The sequence below is a fragment of the Gymnodraco acuticeps genome, unplaced genomic scaffold (genome assembly GCF_902827175.1).
Source record: "Gymnodraco acuticeps unplaced genomic scaffold, fGymAcu1.1, whole genome shotgun sequence".
Lineage (NCBI taxonomy): Eukaryota > Metazoa > Chordata > Actinopteri > Perciformes > Bathydraconidae > Gymnodraco > Gymnodraco acuticeps.
Window position 1 is genome coordinate 5,431 of NW_022992132.1, and position 26,159 is coordinate 31,589.

The 26,159-nt window shown below is 43.6% G+C and overlaps 1 protein-coding gene across 1 annotated transcript in view; it reads right to left on the bottom strand.

The window, feature by feature from the left end:
• Nucleotides 1-17,080: 17,080 nt before the first annotated feature.
• The window catches only part of LOC117538258 (tumor necrosis factor receptor superfamily member 1A-like), a 47,320-nt gene continuing 38,241 nt past the window's right edge, over nt 17,081-26,159 (bottom strand). The window contains exons 11-14 of the mRNA XM_034203854.1: nt 22,191-22,231; nt 21,157-21,384; nt 19,046-19,082; nt 17,081-17,617 (exon numbers count right to left, since the gene is read on the bottom strand). Of these exons, the coding sequence (XP_034059745.1) occupies nt 17,313-17,617; nt 19,046-19,082; nt 21,157-21,384; nt 22,191-22,231 (611 nt within the window). The 3' untranslated portion in view covers nt 17,081-17,312. The remainder of the gene's footprint in view (nt 17,618-19,045; nt 19,083-21,156; nt 21,385-22,190; nt 22,232-26,159) is intronic.

Sequence of the window (26,159 nt, forward strand, 5' to 3'; positions counted from 1 at the left end):
CGTCGTTGAACCGAAACAGGCTGGTTCCGACTACATGGAGGTTTGTTGTCGGGACATTGAGACGGTTAAAGCTGTACAGCTAACTGTCGAAAAAAAGGAGACAGCTAGATTATTTGGGCAAAGAGAAAGTACTTCAACGCAGAATGGTACAAAACAGAGAGTGGTTCATTCTTTGCAAAACCACTAAACGGGCCTTCTGTGAAATATGCAGATTTGCTGCTGTCAAACGGCTTGTAACTTTCTCAAAATGTGGAGATGATAGCTTTGTTAATACCGGAGTTAATAACTGGAAAAAGTGCCCAAGCCTCCTGGACAGCCACGAAAAGTCTCATTTCCACAGAGAGTGTATTAAAAAAAAGTGCTCTTTCTTCAGTCAAACACCAGTCAACATACAGCTTGTCAAACAACAGCATATTGAGCAGGAAAAAAGAAGAGATGGAATGATGGAGCAACTGCGCTGTCTGCAGTTTCTAACCCGACAGGGCCTAGCAATCAGGGGGCATGCGGATAAGGAGAGCAATTTCCAAAAGCTAGTTGAACTCGTTGCTGAGAAAAACCCCACTCTGAAAAGCTTCATGCTCACCGTGAAATATGCATCACACGAGACAATTAATGAACTTATAAATCAAATGTATCGGGAGTCTCTGACCACTCTATTCACTGAAATTAAAAGCAATGCAAAACACTATGCAGTTATTGTGGATGAAACTCGCGATTGCTCCGGGCATGAACAGTTGTCTCTGACTGTACGATGGGTATCAGCTGATTATGTTATCCATGAAGACTTCATAGGAATGTATGACTGTCCTAAGACTGACGCAGAATCAATAACCCTTACTATTAAGGACATGTTAATGAGATGCGGCCTGGACATTGGTGGCATGAGAGGGCAAACCTACGGTGGCGCATCTGTTCTATACAGGGACAAATGTCAGGTGTGGCCAAACGCTTTAAAGACATCAATCCCAAAGCAGTCTCAATGCATTGCACAAATCACAGTTTGAACCTAATTGTTCAGGAAGCTGCTTCAAAGTGCAACATTGTACGTGGTGCCTTCAGTTTAGTTCACGACATACATGAGATAATCAACAACTCACCAAAATGACTCGCCATCTTTAAAAACATTAGGGATGCTGCTGCTGCCTCTCCTGGTGCCAGTGCTGGCCTAACACCGCTCTGCCCCACTCGCTGGACAGCCAGAGGCAGTGCAATCAAATCCTTGCTTGCCAATTATGAAGCTGTCTACGACACTTTGGATGAAATAATCCGAATTGGGGGGAACACAGAAGCAAGCAAAAAGGCACCAGGGCTGCAGGCATTGATGACTCAATTCAGTGTTTTCTTTGGACTGAAAGTGTGTCTTAAACTGTTTTCTTCTGCGGAAGAGGTGGCTCGGGTGCTCCAGTCCAAAGTCCTCTCAGCAGAGACAGTTAAGTCAGCAGTGCAGATGCTCCGGACACACTACACAACCCTGAGGTCCACAGAGGCATTCCACAGCATCTTTGAAGATGCCCAAAGAATGACCATGAACGACCTGGTCCAGGCACCGGCTCTTCCTCCAAGGCGGCGCACTCCACGCCGTTATGATGATGGGGATGCGCCTCATCAGTGGGAAAATCCAGAGGACTACTTCAGGAGCCAGTTCTTTGAGGTAGTTGACCTGCTCACTTCTGAGCTGACTCGCAGGTTTAACCAACCCACTCTGCTTCTGCTGATGAGCAAGGAACAGGTACTCCTCACAACAGTAAACACCCCCCCGGGATTCGGCAGAATCAACATCCCCCAAAATCTGGTCGACATGTACACAGGTGATGTTGACATGGAACGGCTGTCCACCCAGTTGTCACTGTTTCCAGCAGTTTTGCAGGCACACAACAGTTCCGCCGCTGAAAGACCCATCACTCAGGTGACAAAGGTGGCCACAATCGCGGACATGCTGGCGGCACAGGGACGAGGCACGCAATCCCTCTTCAGTGAAGTGGACAAGCTTCTACGGCTGTATTTCACTGTGCCGATGTCCAATGCAACAGCTGAGCGGAGATTCTCCAGCCTCCGTCGGTTGAAGACGTTCCTCTTCGTTCAACTATGTCCGAGCGCCGCTTAAATCACCTTCTCTTCCTCCACAAAGATTTGACCGACGGCCTCGACCTCAAAAAAGTGCTCCGGAGTTTCTGCTTTGCCAGTGAGCGAAGGGAGGTTTACTTTGGCAAAATCTAGGAAGATGAAGTCGATTAAGCCACGTGGGGATTTTTGTTTTGCTTTACCCTATGTATTGTGGGACATTTGTTGGAAGGTTGCTCCACCCTCATCTGTTATTAGACATTTTAGTCATGTGATTTTAATTACACTCCATCACAGCTTGTGTTACTGTTAACAAGCTTGGTATATACGTTCCTTCACAAGAATTGTTGTTTGGTTCGGTTAAATAAATAATTTATGTCCATTTCTTGAAATAAGTTTCATGAATTGCATCACCTGTAGCCAGAGGTACCTGACCGGTCTCAACGCTGCGTGTGTCCGTCAGGAAACACGCTGTTTACAAGTAGTTCCAGGATTCCAGCAAACATCCACTGATAAACTGCAATGTTAACAACCTCATGATAACCTCATATGTTTTAACTTAGGATCAAACCTGTGTTTAGTCTAGAAAAAGGTAAATGTGTGCATTTTATTATAAAGTTGTGTATATTTACAGACTGTTGCCAAAACTAAGAAGCTTATAAACATCAGGTTTAAAACTAAAAGAGCTTTACAAAAAAGTAACATTATTACATTACATTACATTGCATTTAGCTGACGCTTTTATCCAAAGCGACTTACACACATTCAACCAGGAAGACACAACCTTGAAGAAAACAGAATCATAAAGTACATCAGGTTTCATAGAGCCAAACATTTCAAGTGCTACTCAACTGGCTTTAGATAAGCCAGTCCTTTATTAGTATATAAGTGCTTCGTTAATCGTTCTATCGCTGGAAGTGGAGTCGAAAGAGATGAGTTTTCAGTCTGCGCCGGAAGATGTGCAGGCTTTCTGCAGTCCTGATGTCAATGGGGAGCTCATTCCACCATTTTGGAGCCAGGAGAGCAAACCCACGTGTTTTTGCTGATGGGAACTTGGGTCCCCCTCGCAGCGAGGGTGCAGCGAGTCGTTTGGCTGATGCAGAGCGTAGTGCACGCGCTGGGGTGTACGGTTTAACCATGTCCTGGATGTAAGAAGGGCCAGATCCATTCGCAGAATGGTAAGCAAGTACCAGTGTCTTGAAGTGGATTCTAGCAGTTACCGGAAGCCAGTGAAGGGAGCGGAGGAGCGGAGTGGTGTGGGAGAATTTAGGAAGGTTGAAGACCAGACGAGCCGCTGCATTCTGGATGAGCTGCAGAGGTCGATGGCACATGCAGGTAGACCAGCCAGGAGGGAGTTGCAGTAGTCTAGTCGTGAGATGACGAGAGCCTGGACCAGAACCTGAGTCGCTTTCTGGGTCAGCTGGGGACGTATCTTCCTGATGTTGTAAAGCGTGTATCTGCAGCAGCGGGTTGTAGCAGCGATGTTTGCAGTGAAGGACAGGTTGTTATCTAGGGTCACACCCAGATTCCTTGCAGTCTGAGTCGGGGAAACAACTGAGGTGCCGATGTTGATTGTTAGGTCAAGAGTGGGACAATCTTTTCCCGGAAGGAAGAGCAGCTCAGTCTTGTCAAGGTTGAGCTTGAGGTGATGAGCAGACATCCACTGAGAGATGTCAGCTAGACAAGCAGAGATGCGTGCAACAATCTGGGTCTCTGAGCGGGGAAAGGACAGAATCAATTGGGTGTCGTCAGCGTAGCAGTGGTAAGAAAAACCATGCGGGCTAATGACTGATCCGAGCGAGTTTGTGTACAGGGAGAAGAGGAGGGGACCAAGAACAGAGCCCTGAGGGACCCCTGTAGTTAATTGACAAGGGTCGGACTCAGACCCTCTCCAAGTCACCCTGTAGGTACGGTCTTTCAGGTATGAGGTGAGGAGGGAAAGTGCAGAGCCTGAAACTCCAAGTTTTTGGAGAGTGCGAAGGAGGATCTGATGATTCACCGTGTCGAATGCAGCAGACAGGTCCAACAAGATGATGACAGAGGAGAGGGATGCTGCTTTGGCAGTGTGCAGTTCCTCAGTGACAGCAATGAGAGCAGTTTCTGTGGAGTGACCTGCCTTGAAACCAGACTGGTGCGGATCCAGAAGGTTGTTCTGATTGAGATAACAGGAGAGTTGTTTAAAGACAGCGCGTTCAAGTGATTTAGACAGGAACGGGAGGAGAGAGACAGGCCTGTAGTTTATAACATCAGACGGGTTGAGAGTGGGTTTCTTTAGGAGAGGGTTACTCTTGCCTCCTTGAGACTGTTTGGAAAGTGACCAGAAGTTAGAGAAGTGTTGATGAAATGGGTGAGAAACGGTAGAATATCAGGAGCGATAGTCTGAAGGAGGTTTGAAGGGATAGGGTCCAGAGGACAGGTGGTAGGGCGGGCAGAGGTAATGAGGGTAAGAACCTCACTTGGAGAGAGAGGGGAAAAGGAGGTAAGTGTGTTGGTGGAAGGAGGGTCTGGTGACCCAGCGGTGAGTAAAGGTGAGTCAGAAAAAGAAGAGCAAATATCATCAACCTTTTTTTCAAAGTGGGTAACAAAGTCGCTTGACAGAAGTGAGGAGGGGGGAGGAGCTTTTGGAGGGTCCAAGAGGGTGGAGAAGATGGAAAATAGTTTTTTAGGATTGGAATAGGAAGATTGGATCTTATCTTGAAAGAAAGTGCTTTTTGCCTGAGAGATCGAAGCAGAGAAAGAGGAGAGGAGAGCTTGATAGGTTAGGAGGTCGTCACGGTGTTTGGATTTCCACCGTTTCCGCTCTGCTGCCCGAAGGACGGTTCTATTAGCACGCAGTGCATCATTTAGCCAGGGAGCAGGAGGGGACTGACGAGCCTGCCGAGATGTGAGAGGACAGAGAGAGTCCAGAGAGGATGAGAGAGTAGAGAGGAGAGTTTCTGCAGCAGAGTTTGGAGGTAGTAGTTGGAACGAGTCAGAGGAAGGGAGGGCTGAGAGCACAGACGAGGCAAAGGTAGAGGGGGAGAGGGAACGAAGGTTACGGCGGACAAGTGCAGGATGAGAAGAGATTAGTTTGTTATGTTTGGAAAGGGGTAGAGAGAATGAAATGAAGAAGTGATCGGATGTGTGGAGCGGGTTTACAGAGAGGTTAGAAGTAGTGCAGTTCCTTGAGAATATGAGGTCAAGGACATTGCCAGCTTTATGAGTCGGTGGGCACGGAGACAGTGAGAAAGCAAAGGCGGTTAACAGAGATGTTACTTCGTCTATCTTCCCTGTCTGGAGGTTGAAGTCTCCGAGAAGTACAGCGGGAGGGCCAGTTTCAGGGATGTGTGAGAGGAGATGATCTAATTCCTCCAAGAATTCCCCCAAGGCGCCTGGTGGACGGTAGAGAACAACAATGGTTAGTTGTATAGGATGGGTTACTGTGACGGCATGGAATTCAAAGGTGGAAGGAGTGAAGTTAGGTAGCTTGAAGTGGGAAAAGCTCCATTTGGGAGAGAGCAGGAGACCAGTGCCACCTCCTCTGCCAGTGGGTCTGGGTGTATGGGAGAAGGAATATGCTGTGGAGAGAGCTACAGGTCTCAGTGAGAGCAAGGAAATCCAGAGACTGCAGGGAGGCGTAGCCAGAGATGAAGTCAGCCTTAGGAACAGCTGACTGGCAGTTCCACAGGTCACCAGAAACTAGATGTTGGATCTCAGTGGAGCATGTGGGATAGATGAGAGCAGGCCGGTTATATCGATTACGAGATACACGGGGCCAGTGATAATTGCGAGAAGACACATGAACAGGAATGGAGAAAATACACATGATTATAGCCTGAGGGGCTAAACAACCAAATAAAATAAAACACCAGCGATACTTAGCTCAATCAAAGTAGGATTTGCCTCCTCTTTGCCTCCCTCGTGACTCCCGCAGGACTCTAATGTCTTTGCCAGTCTGACGCTGGAGCTAACGCTCCAGGAAAGTGCTACCTAAAATGGACACCTGATTGCTGAGTTCTCACAGCTGTGGGGCAACGTCCCTTTAATTAGTTAACTCTGCAGCTGGTGGCCCTCAAAAGGAAATCTAGACTGGCTTCCTCCTGATTTCTTATTGTCTTTTAAGTCAATTACATTAAACCCTAAGTTATAAAGTTATGAGTTTAACCCTTAATACAGTTACACCTACTCAATAAAGCTCTTAGTATTCTACAAATGTTTAAATCAAAGTTAACCCTAGCAGTCAGTTAGTTCACTTTTAAGGTTTCAGTCAAATGACTTGTCCCAAGTTTCTGTCTGACAGATGCTGTAGCGGTTTTGAGTTTTAAAATCACAATTCCAGTCAGATCAACTACAGAGCATTGATACAGAGTACACACACTGAATCAGAGAAGTCTAAAAACACAATGTTACTCACACAATTCTAGAAGTCTCCAGTAGCTTTCCTGTCAAAATCGAGTTGCACACTTAAAGATGTTTGGAGTTGTATTTGAGTTATTCATTTACATTTTTTGTCAAAGAGATGCTGATTTGAAACCGTTGTTAGGACTACATACAGTTACGGCATTTCCTGTTTCTGCCAGAGAGAGGAGAGGCCGTCCCAAAGCTCGCCGCTGTGTTTACTCCATCTGACAGGAGGAACCTCATGTGTCACTCCACGGAGTTCACTAGTCACGGAGGGGGAGTGTGTAGGGGTAGGGTGTAGGGCGTGGTTTGGGATTGGGCCATACACACGCACTTTTTTGGCCCCCGCACTTCTAAAATGAATCCGGCGCGCCTGCAGTAGATACTTATGCCCCTGCCACACGAGGACGAAAACGGCTAAACGCATAGGATTAACGCAAACGCAATCGCAAAAAAGCTTCCGTCCACACGCAATAGTTATCCGGATAGTGTCTGTCCACACGAGACAGCTCCGTTTAGCTCCAACCGCTGGAGAAGCTGCAGTACATATGCAGGAGCCTGTACGTGGCGCTGTAACTTCCTCCACAAAAGCAGCGAAGAAGCGGGGGCCGAGGGAACCGGGCAGAGTTTTTCGCCAGTCAACGTGTATTAAAGTTTAAATCTTCCGACAAAATTATAAAAGTGCCGGTCAAAGGTCTTCTTTGTTATTTATTGAGCTTTAAAACAAATGAATAACGACTATATATAATATAATAATAAAAATACACGGAGCCTCTCTTTTTCCACCCTCTCTTCTGACAGCGCCAGTGTCTGTCTCATGCAGCAGCTGATCCAGTAACGAGTGACCCGGCCGACAGTCAAAATAAATATATTTATATCTAGTTTAGGTAGTTTGAGAGGTAATTAAAATAGCTAAGGGTGATGATCTGACTTGAAATGTGTGTTTTACTCCGTTCACCGCCGCATCACAGCGGGAGGAGCTGCAGGTGAGCAGAGCTGCGTGTGTCCGTCCTGTCAGATTAGACTTCACTCGCGTTTATGTCCATATCGAGAGAAAGATAAATAATCTGAATTCAGTGTGCAGTTTACTTTGACGCGGGGGTGAGCAGCAGAGGTGGGGAGAGGCGGGGCTATTGCCTCATCATTATCAGAACATGATCGTATAGGGCGTACACCCGGAGCCGTTGGACCCCCCAGAGCGTTGCGTATGCCGTTCTATCCACCTTGGGACCCGTTATCGTTTACGCAGTCGTTTAGTGCCGTATTCTGTCGTCCTCGTGTGGCCGAACGGTCTATATGACACTAAACAGTAACGCAAACGACCGTTTTCGTCCTCGTGTGGCCGGGGCATTAATGTACTGTAACAGCTAACAGACAGCAGGTACTTAAAGAGCCTGTGACAGCATCCCAACAACTGTTGTGCAATGAAATATTGGCCTACTAGTAATCTCGAACCATCAGTTTAAAAAAGAAAAAGCGATACCGTTCCGTTAAATATCAATAATTTCGAACATCGCGGGGAAATTCCTTCGACTCATTTTGAAGTTTTGGGAGAAGCCGGAAGTGACGTCAATGCGGGAACGCTTCACTGTGCCGCGAGAGAGCCAAACACGGACAAAGTGTGTTGTCATGCGTAGAAATGGTGAATTACTGAGTTTAGGCACGTTAATAACGTTGTAATGAAGTTGACTACAGTATATTCATATGTGTCAGTGCTTTCATGTCAATTCGGCGAACATAAACATAAATGATCGTGGTGAAGATGATGATTACATTCGGATTAAAAATCGGTAGTGAGAGCTGCTGAATTTCCTCCCGTCGGATGTGATATAAAAACAAATCGATTATTTTTGTAGTTGTAAACTCAAGTGGATGAAACTACATGTATTAGTGCTTTCATGTCAATTCGGCGAACATATGATACATTAAATGATCGTGAGAATGATGATTAAAAATCGTTTGTTTGAGCCGGTCTGCATTTCCTGATGAGAAAACCACCCGATGCTTTTTGTAGTAGTACACCAACATGGATTAAACGTGTGTTTTTTTCACCACAATGTTGGGGAAATTAATGGATAAAATGCACGGATTATTATTATTATTATTCCCACTCCGATCGGGACACTGGGTCCACCGTTTCCCCGCAGCGAGGCTCCCCCGTTGACAGTTTACGTGGGCTGGGTGCAGTGGTGCAGTGGCGGACTGGCCATCGGGACGAATCCCGATGGGCCGGTACCGAAGTGGGCCGGTCGGATAAGTCACTAGCACATCCCCCATAGGCGGCGCGTGAGGCTCAGGTTTGGGAAGGCTAAATAACTTTTTTTACCTGACGCTGCCCGCCTCCGGCATCTATAGAAAAGAGATCAACTCAGTGTGCGGAGTTTAAATCTCTCAAGTCATATTACAGGATAAAGGAAATACAGTTTAAACTGCCGTATGCAGAGAAGACGCCGACGTGTCGCACTTATCATTCATATTACATCATCAATCAGATCATCGATCATATAATATCATAATATATCATATATTTCCTTATCTGAGTCAGCTTCTCCAGCCGTATCTGGCCGTGCAACACTCACAGTGTCACATACTGTATGCAGAAGTATTATTTTTAGCAACACATTATGTTGACGAAACACTCGAGTCAAATGTAATTAAAGTCAGATCCACTCGTGTCTTAGACGTGAACGCGCTCTCAGCTGGAGAGAGAAACCCTGGCTTGATTTACCGAGTTGATAACCAGCGTCGTAGGACCGCTTAGCGAGATCTCGTTTGTTAGTTTGTTGTTGTTAGTTAGTTTGTTACTCAAACATATCCAGGGTATGTTGAACTGGCTTCGTAGTACAGGGCACAGGTGGCTGGCAGCGCTAATGTCAAAGACACAGACATTGCATTATATTTGGATTTTACCAGGATGCAGTGACACAAATATTTACATATTTACATTTACTATCTACAGCACTCGCCGCCCCTGACATCCCCCACTCCCCCCGTTGACAATTTACTAGCGGTACCGAAGTGGGCCGGTCGAGAGTCCCGGGATGATTTTTAGTCCCATTCCACCACTGGCTACATGACCGTATGATCGCCCATATTGACGCACCTAATTCCTAAATTTCTAACAGATACAACATAAACCGATCTTTCAGCCTCATATGAGCTCTCAGACACGTTCAACATTAAACTGTCATCGCTGTCTGAGCTTGCTGCTGTGTGCGCCATCGTGCGTTTACATGCAGATGCTGGGATCCTGAACGGTGCAGCTGGAGCGCTGTGCCCGCAATGACGTCACACATCATTTGGCGGGACTTGAAGAATCCCCGAGAAGATCCAGAAAATGGTCAACATTGAAGGGCAGATTAATGGTTATCAAAGTACAAATATCCAAAATCAGTTCAGTAACGGTTTTCAAGGGGACAATATTTACTCAAATTGATGGGTTTGGATGATGGGGGAAACTCGTGTCACAGGCTCTTTAATGTAACAGCTAACAGACAGCACCTGTCCTGACAGACAGAATGTTGGAAAACAAAGGTTCTTATCCCCTTTTGCTCTGCAGATCATTACAGCGCTCTTCTTAGCATTGTATTTAACATCACATTTGAAACCATAATCAGAACACACATTTGGCAACTGTTGAAATCCAGCACTGCTAGGAGAAACAATAGCCAAATCATCAGCATACATAAAATGGTTTACAATCACATTACCAATCACACACCCTGTTTTACATACACCTACATCATCTGATAGATCATTCATATAGATATTAAAAAGGCATGGTGAGAGCAGCCTGGACTGATAAACAGTTCTGTATTATTCCACAATACTTTGTTTTGAAATTGAATTACTGCAAAAATAATGCCATTATTAATAGCCTTAGCTGTAAAGAGTGGTGCAGGGATGTGGTACATTTCTGTGTTGGTCCCTGAAGGCAGCATCTCCCTGGACCAATGGGATGTCTCCATGTGATTTTTACATGTCACTTGTTAAACACTTTTATCCAAAGCGATTTACATACTCAATACTGTGGGCAATCCCCACAGGAGCGCTTTGGGGTGAAGTGTCTCGGGGACACAACGACATGCCGACTGCAGTGGGGTTTGAACCTGTGCTCCCCTGACCCCAACAATGCTTTTTTTAAAATCTTTTATTATAAAAGTTTCGACATTTCACAAATCACAACACATTTTATAATTCACACACATTGCACTACCACTCCCAAAAAAAGAAGGACCCCAGTGCTTAATCCAAATCTACATGCCAGAAAATATTTCCTAATTTCACATTATCACTCAGCAAAGAAGAACCCAGTTTACATTCATTAACATATCATCCCTCTTCAGCCCACCACTCCCACCAACACCTAATTATAACGCACACAGGTATAGCAAGCATTTGTATATCATTCCCGTCATTATAAACACATCATACATTTCCACATTTGAGTCTTTAAGCCCTCCTCATGGGGCTCCACTTGAAAAAAAAGACCAGAACCCACAAAAAAAAAAAACCACAGCACGTCGCACCAGCATAACTCCATAAAAAGCTATTGTCATGTTCCGTCCTCCACATCTTCCCTCGTATATCTAATAACCTTTTCAAGACCAATGCTCAACCCACTGCACCACACGCCTCCTATTGATTGATCGGTTTCAGATTATTGCAGACAATTATTTAAACGTTTATGATACTTACACGTTTAGTTCAGCAGGATAATCTCCACATATTAACACCACTTCATGATTTCTGAAGTAAAAAGCTAACGTTAGGCTATAAAGGAACTACAGCACGGTCACATGACTTCACGTCACCACCTCTAAGCTAAAGGAGGCTAATGTTGGGCTATAAAGGAACTACAGCACGGTCACATGACTTCACGTCACCACCTCTAAGCTAAAGGAGGCTAATGTTGGGCTATAAAGGAACTACAGCACGGTCACATGACTTCACGTCACCACCGCTAAGCTAAAGGAGGCTAATGTTGGGCTATAAAGGAACTACAGCACGGTCACATGACTTCACGTCACCACCGCTAAGCTAAAGGCGGCTAATGTTGGGCTATAAAGGAACTACAGCACGGTCACATGACTTCACGTCTCCACCGCTAAGCTAAAAGAGGCTAATGTTGGGCTATAAAGGAACTACATCACGGTCACATGACTTCACGTCACCACCGCTAAGCTAAAGGAGGCTAATGTTGGGCTATAAAGGAACTACATTACATTACATTGCATTTAGCTGACGCTTTTATCCAAAGCGACTTACAATAAGTACATTCGACCAGGAAGACACAACCTTGAAGAAAACAGAATCATAAGTACATCAGGTTTCAGAGAGCCAAACATTTCAAGTGCTACTCAACTGGCTTTAGATAAGCTAGTCCTTTATTAGTATAAAGGAGCTCTGTTAGCAGTTCTTTGTTAGTAATTCTATCGCTCGAAGTGGAGTCGAAAGAGATGAGTTTTCAGTCTGCGCCGGAAGATGTGCAGGCTTTCTGCAGTCCTGATGTCAATGGGGAGCTCATTCCACCATTTAGGAGCCAGGATAGCAAACCCACGTGTTTTCGCTGATGGGAACTTGGGTCCTGTTAGTGTATTCTATAACCCCGAAGGCAGGAGAGACTGAAAAGAGTCAAGGGAAGCTTATAAAAGTTAACAGCATTTAATTACACAAAAGATGCGGTGGTGTACACTGTACAGTACAAAATGAAATGTGCGAGTGGAGGCGCTCTCCTCATCCGCCCGGTCAGTCCAGGTCACCCGGTAGCAAGAGGTCAATCCTTGGCTTGCTCTTCCTGTTGTCATCGGAGGTCTTCTCCTATTGGCCGGCGTCGTCGGGGGGCGGGTCCAATGCAATTTCTGCCTTTTTCTGTTGTTACATTATATCATTCTGGTGTCTGTGGTTATTTAAACATTCCCTAATAAACATTATTCAGCGGTAATAAATGATTGCTAAACCCAGTGTGCTCAGTGTACAACATCACATGTCATTTCACCTTTGATTCACGGTTTGAAAATGCAGCATTTCGCCACATGCTAATGCTAACCGGAAATGAATAATTGTCAGAATAAAAGTATTAAGTTAATAGTTAGTGAACTTCCGGTTTTTCAGAATAAAACTGATTTAAATTAAATAGTGTATTTAATTCAAATTACGCCATACCAACATTGATTTTAATTTCTAACAGTCCCCTTCGCAGTGAGGGTGCAGCGAGTCGTTTGGCTGATGCAGAGCGTAGTGCACGCGCTGGGGTGTACGGTTTAACCATGTCCTGGATGTAGGAAGGGCCAGATCCATTCGCAGCATGGTAAGCAAGTACCAGTGTCTTGAAGTGGATTCTAGCAGTTACCGGAAGCCAGTGAAGGGAGCGGAGGAGCGGAGTGGTTTGGGAGAATTTAGGAAGGTTGAAGACCAGACGAGCCGCTGCATTCTGGATGAGCTGCAGAGGTCGGATGGCACATGCAGGTCGACCAGCCAGGAGGGAGTTGAAGTAGTCTAGGCGTGAGATGACGAGAGCCTGGACCAGAACCTGAGTCGCTTTCTGAGTCAGCTGGGGACGCATCTTCCTGATGTTGTAAAGTGTGTATCTGCAGCAACGGGTTGTAGCAGCGATGTTTGCAGTGAAGGACAGGTTGTTATCTAGGGTCACACCCAGATTCCTTGCAGTCTGAGTCGGGGAAACAACTGAGGTGCCGATGTTGATAGTCAGGTCAAGAGTGGGACAATCTTTTCCCGGAAGGAAGAGCAGCTCAGTCTTGTCAAAGTTGAGCTTGAGGTGGTGAGCAGACATCCACTGAGAGATGTCAGCTAGACAAGCAGAGATGCGTGCGACGACCTGGGTCTCTGAGCGGGGAAAGGACAGAATTAATTGGGTGTCGTCAGCGTAGCAGTGGTATGCTGCTACATCACGGTCACATGACTTCACGGCACCACCGCTAAGCTAAAGGAGGCTAATGTTGGGCTATAAAGGAACTACATCACGGTCACATGACTTCACGTCACCACCGCTAAGCTAAAGGTGGCTAATGTTGGGCTATAAAGGAACTACAGCACGGTCAAATGACTTCACGTCACCACCGCTAAGCTAAAGGCGGCTAATGTTGGGCTATAAAGGAACTACAGCACGGTCACATGACTTCACGTCACCACCGCTAAGCTAAAGGAGGCTAATGTTGGGCTATAAAGGAACTACAGCATGGTCACATGACTTCACGTCACCACCGCTAAGCTAAAGGCAGCTAATGTTGGGCTATAAAGGATCTACAGCACGGTCACATGACTTCACGTCACCACCGCTAAGCTAAAGGAGGCTAATGTTGGGCTATAAAGGAACTACAGCACGGTCACATGACTTCACGTCACCACCGCTAAGCTAAAGGAGGCTAATGTTGGGCTATAAAGGAACTACAGCACGGTCACATGACTTCAGGTCACCACCGCTAAGCTAACACAGGGTTGCCGACTCTCACGCATCTGGCGTGTGTCACACCCTTTCACTCTTAATCTCACGCTGCCCAAACTATTCTCACACCAAAAACAAGACGAACCGGCGATCGTTTTTGGTTGGTTATTTACAATGTTGAGTTGACAGCTGCTCAAGCTGTCGATCCGCCCCCACCACTCTTAACAACGTTAACAGACAGCAGAGCAGTGGGAGCCGGTTGGTCAATCGCCGACCCGTATCGCGCAGATCTAAGATCCAGTAGAAATGATAACAAGTAAAAGTCTGCTGCTTATTGTTCTACTAGGCCAACATAGAGTCAAAGAGTATATGAGAGTTAATGAATATATTCAGGACTTGTTTCTGAAAAAGAAACGTAGTATTAAACCTTTATGATGTAATACAAAAATAAAGATCCTCCAGTTCTTCATCTTATTCTCTTTATTTGAAAAAGGCACATTATAAATATTCAAACACACGCACATGTAGTGTCAAGTAGACAAAAGCACGTACAATCCAGTGCACAATTCAGTACAAATATAAATACTTTTAAGGACAATTACTGAATTGAAAAGGCCTTTAAAGCTGAATGTATCTTGTTAACTTATCTGCAGTTAAAAAATAAAACATGAAAATGAAGATAAGCAACAGACATGTAGAAAAGTATAAATATAAATTATGTAACACGTAGAAAAGGCACTTTTTTTGTAAACTTCCAACATGTCTGATAATGGACCCGAAATAGATGCAGATAAATACAAATAAACTCAAACATTACATTCGCTTGCTCATGTAGTAATCTACTTTTCATGGCATTTTGTTCAACGTGTGTTCCTTTGCTCTCACAGTGCACACATTCATTCCCGAGCACATTTAAATTACAAATAAATAAACATGTTCAGGATCAAAAAACACTTTTGATTCAGGGCTTATTTGCAATACTCAAACAGCCAATACTTTTTATAATAAATATCCCACACTTGTTGAGGAGTGGAGAGAAAATAAATTACTTTCAGTGACACGAAAAACCACAGAGTAAAAGCTGTGATTTAGCAGTGTGTGTGTGTGTGTGTGTGTGCGGTGAAACAGGCGTGTAAATAAGGCTGATTTCACACACTGAGGGTTTCTTTCTTCTTTTTCTGGATTATTCCTCCAAACGTTATATGAGCGTTCTTTGAGATGCAAAAGGATCTCAAACCACCGCCATATTTTCCCTCAAAATTCTTACTTTTCTTTCCCTCAAAACAAAAAATTAAAAATTCTCAAAAGTTCTTAATTTTTTCTCATAATACTTAATTTTTTCCCTAAAAATTCTGACTTGTTTTTTCATCGAAATTCTGACTTTCCACAAAATTGTGACTTATTTTTCCATCAAAATTCTGACTTGTTTCTTCATCAAAATTCTGACTTTTTTCTTCAAAATTCTGACTTTCCACAAAATTCTGACTTGTTTTTCCATCAAAATTCTGACTTGTTTTTTCTTCAAAATTCTGACTTTTTTCTTCAAAATTCTGACTTTTTCCATCAAAATTCTGACTTGTTTTTCCATCAAAATTCTGACTAGTTTTTTCTTCAAAATTCTGACTTATTTTTCCATCAAAATTCTGACTTGTTTTTCCATCAAAATTCTGACTTGTTGTTTCTTCAAAATTCTGACTTATTTTTCCATCAAAATTCTGACTTGTTTTTCCATCAAAATTCTGACTAGTTTTTCTTCAAAATTCTGACTTTTTCCATCAAAATTCTGACTTGTTTTTTCTTCAAAAATTCTGACTTGTTGTTTCTTCAAAATTCTGACTTTTTTCTTCAAAATTCTGACTTGTTTTTCCATCAAAATTCTGACTTGTTTTTCCATCAAAATTCTGACTTTTTCCATCAAAATTCTGACTTGTTTTTTCTTCAAAATTCTGACTTTTTCCATCAAAATTCTGACTTGTTTTTCCATCAAAATTCTGACTAGTTTTTTCTTCAAAATTCTGACTTTTTCCATCAAAATTCTGACTTGTTTTTCCATCAAAATTCTGACTAGTTTTTTCTTCAAAATTCTGACTTATTTTTCCATCAAAATTCTGACTTGTTGTTTCTTCAAAATTCTGACTTGTTTTTTCTTCAAAATTCTTACTTGTTTTTTCATCGAAATTTGACTTATTTTTCCCTAAAAATTCTGACTTGTTTTTTCATCGAAATTCTGACTTTCCACAAAATTGTGACTTATTTTTCCATCAAAATTCTGACTTGTTTCTTCATCAAAATTCTGACTTTTTTCTTCAAAATTCTGACTTTCCACAAAATTCTGACTTGTTTTTCCATCAAAATTCTGACTTGTTTTTTCTTCAAAATTCTGACTTTTTTCTTCAAAATTCTGACTTTTTCCATCAAAATTCTGACTTGTTTTTCCATCAAAATTCTGACTAGTTTTTTCTTCAAAATTCTGACTTATTTTTCCATCAAAATTCTGACTTGTTTTTCCATCAAAATTCTGACTTGTTGTTTCTTCAAAATTCTGACTTATTTTTCCATCAAAATTCTGACTTGTTTTTCCATCAAAATTCTGACTAGTTTTTCTTCAAAATTCTGACTTTTTCCATCAAAATTCTGACTTGTTTTTTCTTCAAAAATTCTGACTTGTTGTTTCTTAAAAATTCTGACTTTTTTCTTCAAAATTCTGACTTGTTTTTCCATCAAAATTCTGACTTGTTTTTTCCATCAAAATTCTGACTTTTTCCATCAAAATTCTGACTTGTTTTTTCTTCAAAATTCTGACTTTTTCCATCAAAATTCTGACTTGTTTTTCCATCAAAATTCTGACTAGTTTTTTCTTCAAAATTCTGACTTTTTCCATCAAAATTCTGACTTGTTGTTTCTTCAAAATTCTGACTTGTTTTTTCTTCAAAATTCTTACTTGTTTTTTCATCGAAATTTGACTTATTTTTCCATCAAAATTCTGACTTGTTGTTTCTTCAAAATTCTGACTTTTTTCTTCAAAATTCTGACTTGTTTTTCCATCAAAATTCTGACTTGTTTTTTCTTCAAAATTCTGACTTTTTTCTTCAAAATTCTGACTTTTTCCATCAAAATTCTGACTTGTTTTTCCATCAAAATTCTGACTAGTTTTTTCTTCAAAATTCTGACTTTTTTCTTCAAAATTCTGACTTTTTCCATCAAAATTCTGACTAGTTTTTTCTTCAAAATTCTGACTTTTTCCATCAAAATTCTGACTTGTTTTTTCTTCAAAATTCTGACTTGTTGTTTCTTCAAAATTCTGACTTATTTTTTCATCAAAATTCTGACTTGTTTTTCCATCAAAATTCTGACTTGTTTTTTCATCAAAATTCTGACTTGTTTTTTCATAGAAATTCTGACTTGTTTTTTCTTCAAAATTCTGACTTGTTTTTCATCAAATTTCCAACTTTCCCCCTCACAGTTCTCAGTTATTTCCCTCTAAACTCTGACAGGTGTAATGACCGCATTGAAGAGCTTTGTCCTTGATATTCTCCGCCGTTCTCCTCTGGTTTAGATCCAGTAAGGCTCGCAGAAGGTCGTTCAACGAGGCGTCTCGGCCCTTCATCTCCAACCAGATGTTCAGCAGCGCGTAGATCTTATCCTCGTACAGAAGGTGCTCTTTGCTTTTTATCTCGTTGTCGGAAACGTCTAAGTGACGGAAGAATCTGCTGTGGAAGGCGAGGTCGAGCTCATCGAAAAACTGGAAGCATTTCCTCAGAGAGACGTCACCTGCAAACAAAGAGAAAGGATATTGAGACCTTTTGTGCATGTAAAATGTACTTTAAAATGTACTTGTCCAATGTGTGTAGGTCGCTGGTTACGATAAACCGCCTATAAGAGTTTTATTTTGCACAAAAGTTACGTTGGAAAATATTAATAAAGAAAAAAATATGATAAGGAAGCTAGGGAGGTGATAAGGAAGCTAGCAGGTGAGTAGGGAGGACATAAGGAAGCTAGGGAGGACATAAGGAAGCTAGCAGGTGAGTAGGGAGGACATAAGGAAGCTAGCAGATGAGTAGGGAGGACATAAAGAAGCTAGGGAGGACATAAGGAAGCTAGCAGGTGAGTAGGGAGGACATAAGGAAGCTAGGGAGGAATAAGGAAGCTAGCAGGTGAGTAGGGAGGACATAAGGAAGCTAGCAAGTGAGTAGGGAGGACATAAGGAAGCTAGGGAGGACATAAGGAAGCTAGCAGGTGAGTAGGGAGGACATAAGGAAGCTAGGGAGGACATAAGGAAGCTAGCAGGTGAGTAGGGAGGACATAAGGAAGCTAGCAGGTGAGTAGGGAGGACAAAAGGAAGCTAGCAGGTGAGTAGGGAGGACATAAAGAAGCTAGGGAGGACATAAGGAAGCTAGCAGGTGAGTAGGGAGGACATAATGAAGCTAGGGAGGAATAAGGAAGCTAGCAGGTGAGTAGGGAGGACATAAGGAAGCTAGAGAGGACATAAGGAAGCTAACAGGTGAGTAGGGAGGAATAAGGAAGCTAGCAGGTGAGTAGGGAGGTCACAAGGAAGCTACGGAGGACATAAGGAAGCTAGCAGGTGAGTAGGGAGGAATAAGGAAGCTAGCAGGTGAGTAGGGAGGTCATAAGGAAGCTACGGAGGACATAAGGAAGCTAGCAGGTGAGTAGGGAGGACATAAGGAAGCTAGGGAGGACATAAGGAAGCTAGCAGGTGAGTAGGGAGGAATAAGGAAGCTAGCAGGTGAGTAGGGAGGTCATAAGGAAGCTACGGAGGACATAAGGAAGCTAGCAGGTGAGTAGGGAGGTCATAAGGAAGCTACGGAGGAATAAGGAAGCTAGCAGGTGAGTAGGGAGGACATAAGGAAGCTAGCAGGTGAGTAGGGAGGAATAAGGAAGCTAGCAGGTGAGTAGGGAGGTCATAAGGAAGCTACGGAGGACATAAGGAAGCTAGCAGATGAGTAAGAAGTCACGCTGATAAGAGAAGAAGCTAGGGAACACGCAGGTAGAAGAGATAACAATAAAGGAGTTATCAGGTGAGGAAAGGAGTTATCAGGTGAGGAAAGGAGTCATCAGGTGAGGAAAGGAGTTGTAAAAGTGTAAAATAACAAAATAACGATATTCCAGTGATGTTCGTCATGTGTTTCTGAGGAGAAGGAGAAGGGTAATGATTTAGCAAAGGGAATACAAACACCTTACCATGATTAGGAACCAGCACGGGAAAGGACTCTTCTTCCTTAAAGACAGAGAGAGATGATAAAACATGTTTTTCAGGTTTGAATGGAAACGAAGGCAGGACAACATCTCTCTTTGTTAATGCTTAACCGCCACAATAACAACATGACTCATCACCCACTAATACAACTGACGCAGGAGCATGCGTCACTGAGAATATTTCACAATTCTTAATTCAGTCAACCAGCAGCGAGTGAATATGTAAAGGAGAACGACGCCTCGCTGCACATTATCCCTCTTACTATACAGCCACACAATAAACTCACTAACGACTCCTAATTACTCTCTCTTTGTCCTCCTTACGTCATTAAAGTGCTTAACAGGTCTGTATTAGTGCCTATAGAGCGGTGCAGTGACGAGTCCTAAAACCAGGAAGTGAGTCAGCAGGTCACCACTTCCTGTTCCCTGGTCTCAGAGCCAATGGGATCTCTCCATAGGGTTTGGGAAAGTATCTGAACTAAGGTCTGTGGTTGAGACACATTGAAGAGACGGATCACGTTTTGTTCTAGGACATTAAATCATCAGCAGTGACCCCACTGTGATTTCTGAAGAGTGGACGTGTCTGAAAAACGATGGTTGTTACCAAGTGGCTGAATAGGACTACAGAAGTCGTGGAGGCCGTTGTACGTCATTACGCCGAACATGTGAACACTCCTCTAAGTTAGTTTCTGTTCTGCTTGAAAGCAAGTCCCTGCCTCCTGCAGACTGTTCAAACAAACGCTTCAACTCGTTCCATCTAGAATCTGTGTGTTTGAATCTGGATCTGAAGTTGGCGTGACGTTGAAGTCGTGCTGCTGGACTCGCTGTAGCTCCTTTATAGCATCACGTTAGCATTTAGCTTCTGGACATTAGATTTATGATTCAACATTATGAAAGTAGACATGTGGAGATGATCCTGAACAAAACGTGCATTTATCAAACAGGTTCGTTTTCCACAGACCTTAATTCCAGCTATTTTCCTAAATCCTCTGGAGAGATCCCATTGGCTCTGAGACGAGGGAACAGGCAGCTTCCTGCAGGGTCGGACTACAGAAATACGTCATCCCTGCACCGCTCTATTAACCTCTGAAATGTCCAAATTGGCCAATCAGAATAGAGTATTCAACTAAGCCATGTAATAACAACTATTTATACTCGAGACAGGAAGCGTCTTCCCTGTATTTCAATACTTTGAGTACATGGAGTTTGACTGCTGTCCTTTTCACCTTGGAAAGGAAGCGAGGGAGGACATAAGGAAGCTAGCAGGTGAGTAGGAAGTACATAAGGAAGCTAGCAGGTGAGTAAGGAGGAGATAAGGAAGTAAACAGGTGAGTAGGGATAACAATAAGGGAGTTATCAGGTGAGTAGGAAGGACATAAGGAAGCTAGCAGGTGAGTAGGGAGGACATAAGGAAGCTAGAGAGGACATAAGGAAGCTAGCAGATGAGTAGGGATAAATAAGGAAGCTAGCAGGTGAGTAGGGAGGTCATAAGGAAGCTAGCAAGTGAGTAGGGAGGAATAAGGAAGCTAGCAGGTGAGTAGGGAGGAATAAGGAAGCTAGCAGGTGAGTAGGGAGGAATAAGGAAGCTAGCAGGTGAGTAGGGAGGACATAAGGAAGCTAGCAGATGAGTAGGAAGTCAGGTTGATAAGGGAAGAAGCTAGGGAACAGGCAGGTAGAAGAGATAACAATAAGGGAGTTATCAGGTGAGGAAAGGAGTCATCAGGTGAGGAAAGGAGTCATCAGGTGAGGAAAGGAGTCATCAGGTTAGGAAAGGAGTCATCAGGTGAGGAAAGGAGTTATCAGGTGAGGAAAGGAGGACATAAGGGAGTTATCAGGTGAGGAAAGGAGTCATCAGGTGAGGAAAGGAGTCATCAGGTGAGGAAAGGAGTCATCAGGTGAGGAAAGGAGTCATCAGGTGAGGAAAGGAGTCATCAGGTGAGGAAAGGAGTCATCAGGTGAGGAAAGGAGTCATCAGGTGAGTAAAGGAGTCATCAGGTGAGGAAAGGAGTCATCAGGTGAGGAGTCATCAGGTGAGGAAAGGAGTCATCAGGTGAGTAAAGGAGTTATCAGGTGAGGAAAGGAGCTGCTGCTCTCACCCTCATGCTGGACTTCCTGCGGGCCGGGCGGCTGCTGGGAGGCGGGGGGTTAGCGGGGGGGGGAGCAGGGAGAGCAGTGAGGCTGAGCTGAGAGTTAGTGGTGGAGCTGCTCAGGCTCTCACACAGGACTCTACGCTCCTCCTCCTCCTCCTCCCTGCGGGACCTGGATCTCACCAGCAGGGGGCGCTCTCCATTACTGCGACCATCAGAGGAGCTGACGCTGAAAAGCTGCAGGAGATAATATATCACTGTTAGATTAATGAAGGTCTGGGGATTGATTGATTGATTGATTGAAAAGTGTATTAACAGCTTGTATATTGGGTACAGTACAGTACAGCTCAAAACATACAATTGTTAAGGGGATGCAGACCAGAGAAAGACTTTCGTCTTGTTTACATCAGGGTCCCCCATTTCCAATTCATCATGTCATTTAAGACATATAAGACATATTTGACATACAGATGGCTTATTTACAATTTACATTTTAGATTTCGTTCTAATACATCCTAACCGGACATTTAAGACATACCAAGTCTACAGATATACAGTTAGTAACAGAGTCTAAAATGCGAGTATATACATAGATGGGGGGGGGGGAAGCTGTCCATTGAACGACAGGTTGAGATTTGTACCATTACCGGGGCCAGTTTTGCAATGCTCTCCCCCGAAGGTGCTCTTTAAGAGAGGTTTTGAAGGTAAGTATAGTTTTACTTTCCTTTACAGTTGTGGGAAGAGCGTTCCACCTTGATGTGGCATCATTGCGAAACGTGTATTCCCCCTTTTTTGTGCCAAATCTGGGTTTCACATGATTTGTGGAGCTCCCTCTGGTGTTATGATCATGGTATTCCTTGACCTTTGGGAAGAATGTTGACATGTACATGGGTACCATAGAGGTGGAGTGGATCTTGTAGACCAGGCCCATTGCAAGTCTAGAATAGTTCCTATTTTAGTTAAAGGTCTCCTAATATACTATCTTTAGGCATATAGGTCTCAAAAAGCAAATAATTGAAGAATACTCATTGTAAGAGACTCACCTGTCCAGCTTTCAGCCCGTCAGGTGCACTGCTCTGAGACTCTGCAGAGAGAGAGGAAACAGATGATGCAACTTGAAAGAAGTCCCCTGATATCTGCCAGCAGGGAGCTGTGACGTCAATGTCCCCACAGGATGAAAAGCCAAAAAGACACCGGAGACAACTTTGGATATTGTTACTACGCAAGGAAAAGTACTTGAAGTGGTTGCCTGTTACAAATACCTTGGTATCTTGATGATTGTCTCTTTTAAACCTCAGGTCAATAATCTGCTTAGAAAGCTGAGGGTTAGGCTACGTTTCTTTTTCAGGAACAAGTCCTGTTCCTCCCTCGAGGCCAGGAAGAGGCTCTGTGACCTTTTGACCTGTGCTGGACTCTGGGGATCTGGTCTATATGAATGCACCTGCCCATCACCTGATCAAGATGCCACCCATCACAGTGCTCTGAGATGTGTCACTGACTGTAAAGCACTCACTCATCACTGCACCCTGCATGCCAGGCAGGTCTGCCTTCACTAACTGTACGGAGGCTCAGTCTCTGGTACATGTTCATCTATAAAGCCATGCTGGGTAAACTACCCCCTTACATTTGCTCTCTGATCTCACAGAGTGGCAAGCAGCTGTTGCCTGAGATCCCAGGATGTGTTTTTATTTCATGTACCAAGTGCTAGGACTGTTTTAGGCACTAAAGCTTTTATGTGCGCCTCTAGCTTGGAACAGTCTGCAAAACAATGAGCATTTTGGTTCCCCTGCATCTTTTAAAGCACGGCTTGATGAAATGATTTTTGATACTCCTGGTACCTGTCATCAGGCCCGTTTCTTCCTATAGGCGGACTATGCAGATGCATAGGGCCCCCGCGGCCACTAGGGGGCCCCCAAGCTGAAATTTCAGGTTCAGCCTCAATATATTTGGGGAGAATTTAAATTAGCCATCTTTATTTGTAGACAGCCAAAAATCAAATATAGGATATAAACACAACTAACCTGCAATAGCAAAGCTGTGGCTTGTGTTTTTGGGGTAATAAATTCCAAGGAAGGAAGAGGAAAAATGTAAATGTAACATTGTTGAGAAAATGCTGCATCTCTTGCATTTATATGCATAGAAATAGAGGAGCCTTTTTGTTTACCTTTTTTAATATCATTTTTTGTCAGTTTCAATTGCTGGGTTTTTGTGAAATTAACCTGTTTTTCTCTTAAAGTGTAACAGATTGATGCATCTCCACAGATCATCTTAAAGGCTTCGGAAACCCCCCCCTTGTAGTTAAAAAACTAGGGCCCCCAAACAGCATCTTGCACAGGGCCCCCAAACAGCATCTTGCACAGGGCCCCCAAAAGGCTAGAAACGGCCCTCCTGTCATTGTGAATACATTTGTAAATTGTACCCCAGTAATTATGTTGTATTGATGTCCTTTTTGTTTTCTGTTACATGTGTAACCAACGTGCGGCAGGTCTCCCTTGAAAAAGAGATCGTTGATCTCAATGGGATTTCACCTGGATAAATAAAGGCTACGAACAAACAATAGCAACGCTGCTCTTCTGGGTGAAACAGTCATGGCAGCACTTGGTGTGTTGTTGAAGCCCAGCCTTTTCACCACTCACAGTTCTAAGCAGCCATTATAAGAGGGTGGGACAAGTCCCCCCACCTTTTCAAATGATTAGTTTAGACCCCCCCCCCCCCCGCTACTTTTACTATGCGGAAAGTCTGTGCATCAGGAAAGGAGTGAGCAGAGGGTAGAATTGTCAATTCTTGTTCTGTTTTCTGTGACTATTTTTCTCACCCTCTCAGACTTTCAGTTGCGCGCGCTACTAAAGAGATGCGCTACCATGGAAACCAAACAATGGTGTAGCTGTATTAAAGTCCGAGTGGAAACAGTCCTGAGTAAATCTGATTTTGTCAGAAATCGGGAGAAATGCGGGAGAAATATGACCCCGGGAGGAAACCGGGAGAGGGCAGTGAAATCGAGAGTCTCCCGCGAAAATCGGGAGGGTTGGCAAGTATGGTCTATCCACTCGCCGCTTTCTGCAGAGCGCTGTGTCAGTGATTCACTATCAAATCCATTCCACTCGCTTATTGAGAGAATGCCCAAATCAATGAAACTCCGTACCATGTTTTCACTGCTGCTTTGTACCAAGGCAGATTCTCTGAGCCGTGCACATGCTGCGTTCTCTGCTGTGTCTTTAGTTGTACATCTTAGCTAGCTAACGTTAACAATCAATCTAACAAGTAAGGAATGTTAACTAATTAACTAGCTAGCGTACATTAGCTATTTACTTAACAAGCTAGCAAGAGTAGGCTAACATCTTAGCTAGCTTACTTTAGCTATCTAACAAGTTAGCTAAGGAATGTTAACTAATTCACTTTAGCTATTTACCTAACAAGCTAGCGAGAGTAGGCTATCTATCTAACATCTTAGTTACCTAACGTTAGCTATCCATCTAACAAGTTAGCAAGGAAATGCAAACCATCTAACTAGCTAGTCACTGCTATTTATATCCTTAACAAGCTAGCTAAAGCCAGCCATCTATCTTACGTGTTTGCTAGCTAACCTTAGCTATCTAACAAGATAGTAAGGAAGGTTAACTAATTAACTTTACCTATTTACTTAACAGCTATCTATTGCCAAATAAGAAGCTCTCATACTTCCAATTATTATTATTTATTACACAATGGTTAAACTTACAATGCAGTCCTGTGTGTATCTCTCTGGCACTGAGAGTAATTATAAAAACATTGTTGAGATGCTTTTTGTCTTACAAAACCAGCAGCCTCGATAAACTAATCACATATTGGGAATCTGAATGGTGAGTGTCTGTCCTGAAAAACGATTTAACCTTAAAAATAGTTGATTCAAAAGCTTAAAAACTGTTTATTTGGCTAGTATGTGTTGATAAAGCTGGCAACACTATGCAAAGTAATACATCTAATGCTTAAAATCGGAAGTTGGAACACTAAATATGGCCCTAAATCAGGCGTAGAATAAGGTACGTCAGCTTTTTGAAACCTGATATTTGTGCTGGATCGTGTGGACTTTCCCAAACTGAACAACATCTGCACACGTCACTGACAACAGCTGACAGCAGTTCAATTTACATTTCCTAGTCTGAATGATGATGACAGACCGGGTTTTAGGCCTCACTGTAAAACTCTTGCCATGTATATTTGTCTAACTTCGAGTCAGAATATGTCTCAACACTTGATATAACACCTGATAACTTAAGAAGTACCTGTAGGAGCCATGTGTTGGCATGCCAGTATATTTTGTGTTTGTACAACTATCGCAATAAACATCAAACAAACTGCATTCAACGAGCGGAAAATCATCAGTTTTGTGTCTCGGTATTGCTCGTTCTCCAGAGTTGCTCAAGGTGTGAGGCGCCGGGCGGGTGTGGGGATACTCACAAGTCCCCGGTTAGGTGCTTCGTTGTTGGAGTTTACCCCAGTGGACGAGAGGGTCGCCTCCCTACGCCTGCGGGTTATGGGGGGGAAAACTCTGACTGTTGTGTGTGCTTATGCACCCAACAGCAGTTCAGAGTATACGGCCTTCTTGGAGACCCTGGAAAGAGTCCTGTATGGGGCTCCTGAAGGGGACTCTTTAATCTTGCTGGGAGACTTCAACGCACATGTGGGCAATGATGGAGACACTTGGAGGGGCGTGATTGGGAGGAACGGCCCCCCTGATCTGAACCGGAGTGGTGGTTTGTTACTGGACTTCTGTGCTAGTCATGGATTGGCCATAACAAACACCATGTTCGAACATAAGGATGCTCATAAGTGTACGTGGTACCAGAGCACCCTAGGCAGAAGGTCCATGATCGATTTCGTTATCGTATCATCGGACCTGAGGCCGTATGTTTTGGACACTCAGGTAAAGAGAGGGGCGGAGTTGTCAACTGATCACCATCTGGTGGTGAGTTGGGTCGAGTGGCGGGGGAAGCCTCTGGATAGACCTGGTAAGCCCAAACGTGTAGTTCGGG